Genomic DNA, 9,193 nt, shown 5'->3' on the forward strand with positions numbered 1-9,193 from the left:
GATGTGATGAGATGGGATGAGATGGGATGGGATGAGATGAGATGAGATGGGATGAGATAAGATGGGATGAGATGGGATGAGATGGGATGTGATGAGATGGGATGGGATGAGATGAGATGAGATAAGATGAGATGAGATAAGATGGGATGAGATGGGATGTGATGAGATGTGATGAGATGGGATGAGATAAGATGGGATGAGAAGAGATGAGATGGGATGGGATGTGATGAGATGAGATGGGATGTGATGAGATGGGATGAGATTGGATGAGATAAAATGGGATGAGATGAGATGTGATGAGATGGGATGAGATGTGATGGGATGTGATGAGATGGGATAGGTTGGGATGAGATGGGATGAGATGGGATGAGATGGGATGGGATGTGATGAGGTGGGACCCAGGCCTGTTATCTGTAACTCTAGACCAGCCACAGCAGACTGTCTGTGAAATGCGAGGAAACCACATTGATTTCCTCTACAGTAGGCTATACCCCAGATGGGGAGGGCAGAAACTGAAAGGGCATTAGCACCATATTATATGATAAAGATGGAGTGCTGATATAGGATCTTCTTCACTTTATGACTCTGGAAACACTTCTAAGCAAATGGTTATGGGATAACAATGTATTTATGAATTTGTTTGTTTGTTTATTTGTTTATTAATTAAATGCTTTAATTAAACATGCATTTTAACATTTATTTAGTCAGGTAAGTAATTGAGAACAAATTATATTTTACAATAATGACCTGGTTGGTCAAGATTGAGGTAAACCAATGAGTACAGTTGGTTACCTTGCCGACATTAGGTGCATCTTTGACTCTGTTGGCAGCTTGAAGGAGGCAGGTGGGGATTGTGGGTGGAGACCTCTGGATGATGCCCCTGTAGCAGGTGGTGTAATGTGTAATGGGGGGGAGGACCCATGGGAGAGGGGGAGGACGTTTGGCCCTTCCTCCTCGACGTCTGGCTCAGTTTCTGGGCTGCCCTGTGGAAAGACAGGATGTGGACCTTTCCAAAACACAGTAGGTACATTCTCAATGATGACTGAGAAACATATTAATTATGTAACCTTTTTTTATCATCATTAATAAAAAAAAAACCTGAAGGAACCCATGTTTACTCTGTAAACATCTAACTGACCAGCTTCACACATACAGTACCTGACCAGAAAGGACAAGTCTGCAGAAGCCATTGGACTGCTCTGAACAGGTACAGTCTCACTCTGTCCCTCTGAGAAGTTCTCTGAAAACTGTGGAGAGAAGGATCCTCTTTAGGTTTAGAATATCCATAGCCTTGTGTTCCAGTCTGTTCGGGCTATTAGCCAACTCCTCTTTGTGATTGTTTAATGTCATGCCAAAGTATGGCTTGGCAATGACAGAAGAGTGGCCTGGTATGGGACCAGGCTAGATTAGTCAGAGGGTTAAAAGAAGCATTTTGTCTAATACCAAATGAGATCCAAGATACCAGCTCACAGAGTAGAACTAAGACAATGAGACCAAGAGTAATTCTTCAGTGGTTCATCTGTAGATGTGAAAGCACATTGGGTTAACGGGACATTCATCATATAGCTCTACTCATAGACCAATAGTGTCACACATGGGACACATACTGTAGATAGTTCCAGGGTTGAATGGAGACATGACTCAGACATTCAGACTCAGACATTCAGACTCAGAGCCCCGTCCTCTTAACGTACTGCGTCTCACTATTACACACCACATACTCCCGAGGCAGAGGATGTGTGTGAAGAATCCCACTCTGAACTCAACGCTGCTTTCCCTTCCCTCCAGTCCTGGTGTGTGTGTGTGTGTGTGTGTGTGTGTGTGTGTGTGTGTGTGTGTGTGTGTGTGTGTGTGTGTGTGTGTGTGTGTGTGTGTGTGTGTGTGTGTGTGTGTGTGTGTGTGTGTGCGTGCGTGCGTGCGTGCGTGCGTGCGTGCGTGCGTGCGTGCGTGCGTGTGTGTGTGTGTGTGTGGCCTACTCTCTACTCCCTGTATGTGCTCACATGAACTGAGAGCGAAAACGACAGCCGGAGTTTTGTTTATAGTGGCCCCCTCTGGAGATCAATGTTTCAACTTTTTAGGGCAAGATAACAACCCTGTTCTCCTCCCTCTACTGCTACTGGAGACATCCAGCCCAGTAATACCAATTAGAGCCATGAGGGACCCTGGGGCATGACGGACATGTGGAATGAGATGTTAGGGGGGCACTGGGTAAAGTTAAGTTCTCCCACTACTTTTTTGTTTTGTACCCCTCCCCAATGCACTGATGGAGATATAGTCTGAGTCCCAAATGGCACCCTATAAGCCTCTCTGTCTGAACAAGATACTGTAACCTACTAAAGGCTCCTCAAATGCTTTCCATCCATCCACTCCCCTCCTCTCCTCTTCCCTCTCCTCCTCTCCTCTAAAACCCTTTCCTCTGCTCTCCTCTTCCCTCCTCTCCTCTTCCCCTCTCCTCCTCTCCTCTAAAACCCTTTCCTCTGCTCTCCTCTTCCCTCCTCTCCCCTTCCCCTCTCCTCCTCTCCTCTAAAACCCTTTCCTCTGCTCTCCTCTTCCCCCCTCTCCTCTTCCCTCCTCTCCTCTCCTCTCTCCTCCTCTCCTCTAAAACCCTTTCCTCTGCTCTCCTCTTCCCTCCTCTCCTCTTCCCTCCTCTCCTCTCCTCTCTCCTCCTCTCCTCTAAAACCCTTTCCTCTGCTCTCCTCTTCCCTCCTCTCCTCTTCCCCCCTCCTCCTCTCCTCTAAAACCCTTTCCTCTGCTCTCCTCTTCCCTCCTCTCCTCTTCCCCTCTCCTCCTCTCCTTTAAAACCCTTTCCTCTGCTCTCCTCTTCCCTCCTCTCCCCTTCCCCTCTCCTCCTCTCCTCTAAAACCCTTTCCTCTGCTCTCCTCTTCCCTCCTCTCCTCTTCCCCTCTCCTCCTCTCCTCTAAAACCCTTTCCTCTGCTCTCCTCTTCCCTCCTCTCCTCATCCCTCTTCTCCTCATCCCTCTTCTCCACATCCCTCCTCTTCTCCTCCCTCCTCTCCTCTCACCCCCTTTCCTCTGCTCTCCTCATCCCTCCTTTTCCCTCCTCTCATCTTCCCTCCTCTGCTCTGTGCTCCTCTCCCCCTTTCCTCTCCTCTTCCCTCCTCTTCCCTCCTCCTCACCCATCTCCCACTTTCCTCTGCTTTCCTCTCCTCATCTCTCCTCTTTCCTCCTCTTGTTTCCTCCTCTCTCTTCTCTTGTTTCTCCTCTTCCCTCCTCTCTTCTCCTCTTCCCTCCTCACTTCTCCTCTTCCCTCCTCTCTTCTCCTCTTCCCTCCTCTCTTCTCCTCTTCCCTCCTCTCTTCTCCTCTTCCCTCCTCTCTTCTCCTCTTCCCTCCTCTCTTCTCCTCTTCCCTCCTCTCTTCTTCTCTTCCCTCCTCTCTTCTCCTCTTCCCTCCTCTCTTCTCCTCTTCCCTCCTCACTTCTCCTCTTCCCTCCTCTCTTCTCCTCTTCCCTCCTCACTTCTCCTCTTCCCTCCTCTCTTCTCCTCTTCCCTCCTCCTCTTCCCTCTGCTCTTCTCCTCCTCTCTCTTCTCTTGTTTCTCCTCTTCCCTCCTCTCTTCTCCTCTTCCCTCCTCTCTTCTTCTCTTCTCTTCCCTCCTCTCTTCTCCCCTTCCCTTCTTTCTTCTCCTCTTCCCTCCTCACTTCTCCTCTTCCCTCCTCTCTTCTCCCCTTCCCTTCTTTCTTCTCCTCTTCCCTCCTCACTTCTCCTCTTCCCTCCTCTCTTCTCCCCTTCCCTTCTTTCTTCTCCTCTTCCCTCCTCACTTCTCCTCTTCCCTCTGCTCTTCTCCTCCTCTCTTCTCCTCTTCCCTCCTCTCTTCTTCTCTTCCCTCCTCCTCTTCCCTCTGCTCTTCTCCTCCTCTCTCTTCTCTTGTTTCTCCTCTTCCCTCCTCTCTTCTCCTCTTCCCTCCTCTCTTCTCCCCTTCCCTTCTTTCTTCTCCTCTTCCCTCCTCCTCTTCCCTCTGCTCTTCTCCTCCCCCCTTTCCTCTGCTCTCCTCTCCTCATTCCTCCTCTTCCCTCCTTTCATTTACTCTTATTTATCCTCCTCTCCTCCTCTCGTCCTCTCTCCTCTGCTCTCCTCATCACAGGTTGACAGTGACAACACTTTCTATAAGTGCATTATCTCCTCAGGCCTTACAGATAGCTACACCCATAAAAGGATGCGCAAGCAGGGGATACTGTATGTCATGATTTACTCCGTTATAGCCGTATCCTCCATTAGGATCTATAATACAGTGCATTCAGAAAGTATTCAGACCCCTTGACTTTTTCCACATTTTGTTAAGTTACAGCTTTATTCTAAAATGTATTAAAATACTTGTTTTCCTCATCAATCTACACACAATACCCCATAATATATATTTCAGTTTTTATTTTTAATACATTAGCAGAAATGTTAAATACAACAGTTTTTTCTTTGTCATTATGGGGAATTGTGTGTGGATTGATCAGGAAATCACACAATTTATTCAATTTTAGAATAAGGCTGTAACGTAACAAAATGTGGAAAGAAATGTCACGATATGCAGCTTATAGGCTTTAGATGTGGACTGTACAGTACCTGGTAGGGGAAGATGGTGACTCCATTATTGCTTGACATTGATATGGAGGAGGCCAGGTGCTGCTGCTCCTCAACCCATCTATCTCTCCCAGAGGAGGGCTTCAAGACCCTCTTCGGGTGTGTCTTGGGGGAGTTTTGTGTCCTTGTGGAGGCTGAGAGGTGGGGGTTTGGTGCTACTGTGTTGAAGGTGGTGGATCCAGATCCAGGGGAGGGCTTGGCAGGGGAGCTCTGGCTCCTGGAAGAGGCTGAGAGGTGGGGGCTAGACTGTGCTGTTTTGGTGGAGATAGATCCAGGAAGGGGCTTGGCGATAGGTGGAGTGGCCCACTTGGCACGCTCCTCCCTGGCTAGGATCAGGTGGATGGCCTCCTGCTTCAGCTGGATCAGGTGGGCACCGCAGACGTCACAGCCACTCTGCACTTCTTCCACAGCCCAGACATCTATGGTAGTGCTGTGGGATTGGAGGTTGCCGTGGAGATAGGCTGACAAGGTTGAGTCCTATAGAGTGAGTGTAAAGGGGATGTATAATATGGTTCTATGCATTGAGTCTAATTAAATAACAAAAACAACATAACAAAGTGAATTACAAAAGTGGGTAACTTTGATAATTGATCGTCATTGAAGACTGAAATGTACACTGATTTCCAGAATCAATCATTATAATGGCATCTGTCATAGGACAGAGATGGTGGCAGGGCATACATTCACTTTGTGTCCTTTTTAGAAAAGATATATATATATTTTACATTTATTGAACATATAAAACATACAATCTACTTGCAGTGAAGCCTCTCAACATCTACATCACATTAGTCATCTAACAGACTCCTATCCTGAGCGACCCACAGAAGCAACCAGGGTCAACGCCCTGCTCAAGGCCACGTCGACAGCTCTCCCACAAGGTCAAAAACGGGGGCCCGAACCAGTGACCCATCAATAACTTTAGCTGAAAGCACGAAGTCTTGAATCTTGCGTTGTTTTATATATAACTCATACACCCTGTACCATGGAATCGGTACATCAAAAATATCTACCCAACTATTTTGCAATCTGTATGGCACAGCAGTCAACATCCTGGTCCTCCAATGAAGCTGGCATACTTTCCTATTTATGCTATTTTTATTTATCCGGCAGTTTTGATCTTTTATATTAGGCATACAGACCAGTTCCCTACCTCCTCCCACTGCCACCTGCCTCCTCCATTTTGGGGGTAATGCTGGTTGTAATCTTGGATTGAGCAGACCTTCCCATACAATTCTGAGACATAACTCTACAATTCTAATTTACAATATCATTTAAAAACAAAATACCCTTTTCAAACATATTTTCCTTCTGTGTCCTTGTACTCCCTTAACTTCCATTCCAAGACTTCTCTCCCACAAGCTGCTAACGTCAATAAACCACATTCTGCGTCCCAGACTACTGTACTATTGCATAAAACAAAGTCAACCAGAAAAATGCAGATGTGCCCAAACAAACTCCAACCCAAAAGCTGAGCTATCAGAGACCTAGCCTGGTCCCAGATCTGTTTGGGCAGTATAGACAACCTCTGGTGTTTTGTTTCTCATAGCAAAAAGACAAACAGATCTGGAACCATGCAAAACAACGACCATAGGGGTTGGCTAAACAGCACAAACAGATTTCGGACCAGGCTGTTAGAGACCTGTTTTCCTACCTAAATATTTAAGGAAGGATTTTCTTTCTGATTCATAACAGGACAGATCTTATCATGGCCCTGGGCTGGAAGTCAATACACTACAAGAAGCCATTATCAGATTTCTACTGACTGTCTCTGTCTGAACAATGAGGTATTCTTTCCACATATAAATAGCCTGTGGTTTATTTTAAAACATCCTATTCTATTTCATGTCCCTCTCTGTAGGAGAGGTAAGCAAATGTTTTATTTTGCCTCTGGTGATGAGGTTAGAGGGACTATAGAGTCAGCTCAATCTAGGGATACCCTCTATGAGTCTGCTCAATGACTAGAATTGTTGTCTGCTACAAATAAAAAAATCTAAATCAGAAAAAAAGTAAGTACGTGACAATTAATTTTGTTTAGGCTTTGTCAAATGTCTGGCAAATCCTAAAATCTATGGAAATCCTCTAAGCCACATTTTATGACCATTTCAATTCAAAACCTCAAATTGTTCCCACATGGAATTGGTTATAAAGTATAGTACCAGTCAAAAGTTTGGACATACTTACTCATTCAGGGGTTTTTCTTTATTTTTACTATTTTCTACATTGTAGAATAATAGTGAAGACATCAAAACTTTGAAATAACACATATGGAATCATGTAGTAACCAAAGAATTGTTAAACAAATCAAAATATATTTTAGATTTTACATTCTTCAAAGTAGTCAACCTTTGCCTTGATTACAGCTTTGCACACTCTTGGCATTATCTCAACCAGTGTCATGAGGAATGCTTTTCCAACAGTCTTGAAGGAGTTCCCACATATGCTGAGCACTTGTTGGCTACTTTTCCTTCACTCTGTGGTCCAACTCCTCCCAAACATCTCAATTGGTTGAGTTCGGGTGATTGTGGAGGCCAGGTCATCTGATGCAGCACTCCATCACTCTCCTTGGTCAAATAGCCCTTACACAGCCTGGAGGTGTGTTTTGGGTCATTGTCCTGTTGAAAAACAAACGATAGTCCCACTAAGAGCAAACCAGATGGGTTGGCATATCACTGCAGAATGCTGTGGTAGCCATGCTGGTTAAGCGTGCCTTGAATTCTAAATAAATCACTGACAGTGTCACCAACAAAGCACCTGTCACGTCCTGACCAGCAGAGGGAGTAATTGTATTAGTTTTGGTCAGGACGTGGCAGAGGGTTTGTGTTTTGTATGTATTTCTACGTTCTGTCTAGTTTAGTTTTTCTATGTTTAGGTTTGGGTGTTGGACTCTCAATTGGAGGCAGGTGTTTCTAGTTGCCTCTGATTGAGAGTCCTATATATAGGTGTGTGTTTGGTTTGGGTTTTTGTGGGTAGTTGTATTTGCACTGCTGTTTGTCTAGCCTGCAAATCTGTTAGCTGTCGTTTTGTTACTTGTTTTTCCCGTTACTCACTTTAAATCATAAATTAAAGTATGAGTATTCCGGTACCCGCTGCGCCTTGGTCTCATCTCTTCGACACTTGTGACAGCACCCCTACACCATCACACTTCCTGCTCCATGCTTCACGGTGGGAACCACACATGCAGAGATCATCAGTTCATCTACTCTGTTTCTCACAAAGACACAGCGATTGGAACCAACAATCTCACATTCCACCCGTCTAATGTCCATTGCTCATGTTTATTGGCCCAAGAAACACTTGTCCTTTAGTGGTGGTTTCCTCGCAGCAATTGGACCATGAAGGCCTGATTCACACAGTCTCCTCTAAACAGTTGATGTTGAGATGTGTCTGTTAGTTGAACTCTGTGAAGCAGAGTTATTTGGGCTGCAATTTCTGAGGCTGGTAACCCTGATAAACTTATCCTCTGCAGCAGAGGTAACTCTCGGTCTTCCTTTCCTGTGGCGGTCCTCATGAGAGCCAGTTTCATCATAGCACTTGATGGTTTTTGCGACTGCATTTGAGAAACTTTCCTGCAATGTTCCATATTTCCTGACCTTCATTTCTTAAAGTAATGATGGACTGTCATTTCTCTTTGCTTATTTGAGCTGTTCTTGCCATAATATGAACATGGTCTTTTACCAAATAGGGCTATCTTCTGTATACCCCCCCCCCTAACTTGTCACAAGACAACTGATTGGCTCAAACGCATTAAGAATGAAAGAAATGCCACAAATTAACTTTTAACAAGTCACACCTGTTAATTGAAATGCATTCCAGATGACTACCTCATGAAGCTGGTTGAGAGAATGCCAAAAGTGTGCAAAGCTGTCATCAAGGCAAAGGGTGGCAACTTTGAAGAATCTCAAGTATAAAATATATTTTGATTTGTTTAACACTTTTTTGGTTACTACATGATTCCATATGTGTTATTTCATAGTTTTGATGTCTTTACTATTATTCTACAACGTAGAAAATAGTTAAAATAAAGAAAATCCCTTGAATGAGTAGGTGTGTCCAAACTTTTGACTGGTACTGTATATTATATCACTACAATGTATGCTCCTGCTTACTACATAGAACACATTTCCAGAGAAAGTGATGCAGTGATCAGCTTACCTTGCATGAGATATATTGAGGAATGACAAGGCTCAGTGCCTGTCTCTTCAGTGCAGTCACGGTGCAATGCTCACAAATAACTTTTCCATCAGATTTCCGAACACTCCAACTTCCCAGCACGGTGGGTCCAACAGTGCCAAATCCACTGGCACTTGCAGGACCTCTGGATCCGACGCAGGGTCCCGCCAGAGACATCCTGGATAGGACATCTGTCCTCGGACACAGAGCTCCATGGGGGTCGGTGTTGGATCCTGCACCCTCTGGAGAGGGGCGGTCTGTTGATTTCCAGTCCCCGTGCAACACTGTACCTCTCACAGTCTCAGAGTAGAATCTGGTTGATTTACATTGAGGAGCATCTGTTGTCTGTGAAATATACACAAATACCACCTTAATAAACTGCAGGCAAGAAAACAAACATGACTACACTCTTAGAAAAAAGAGTTGAAA

At 45.0% G+C, this 9,193-nt stretch overlaps 1 protein-coding gene across 1 annotated transcript in view; it reads right to left on the reverse strand.

Annotated features, from left to right (window-relative positions):
• LOC106608101 (kinesin-like protein KIF26B) overlaps nucleotides 1-8,979 on the reverse strand; it is a 38,929-nt gene extending 29,950 nt beyond the window's left edge. Inside the window, 4 exon segments of the mRNA XM_082976177.1 lie at nucleotides 793-961; nucleotides 1,159-1,247; nucleotides 4,574-5,068; nucleotides 8,899-8,979. Of these exon segments, the coding sequence (XP_082832303.1) occupies nucleotides 793-961; nucleotides 1,159-1,247; nucleotides 4,574-5,068; nucleotides 8,899-8,979 (834 nt within the window).
• Nucleotides 8,980-9,193: the final 214 nt, after the last annotated feature.

Source organism: Salmo salar, chromosome 06 (assembly GCF_965601325.2).
Source record: "Salmo salar chromosome 06, fSalSal1, whole genome shotgun sequence".
In the NCBI taxonomy this organism is placed as follows: Eukaryota; Metazoa; Chordata; class Actinopteri; order Salmoniformes; family Salmonidae; genus Salmo; species Salmo salar.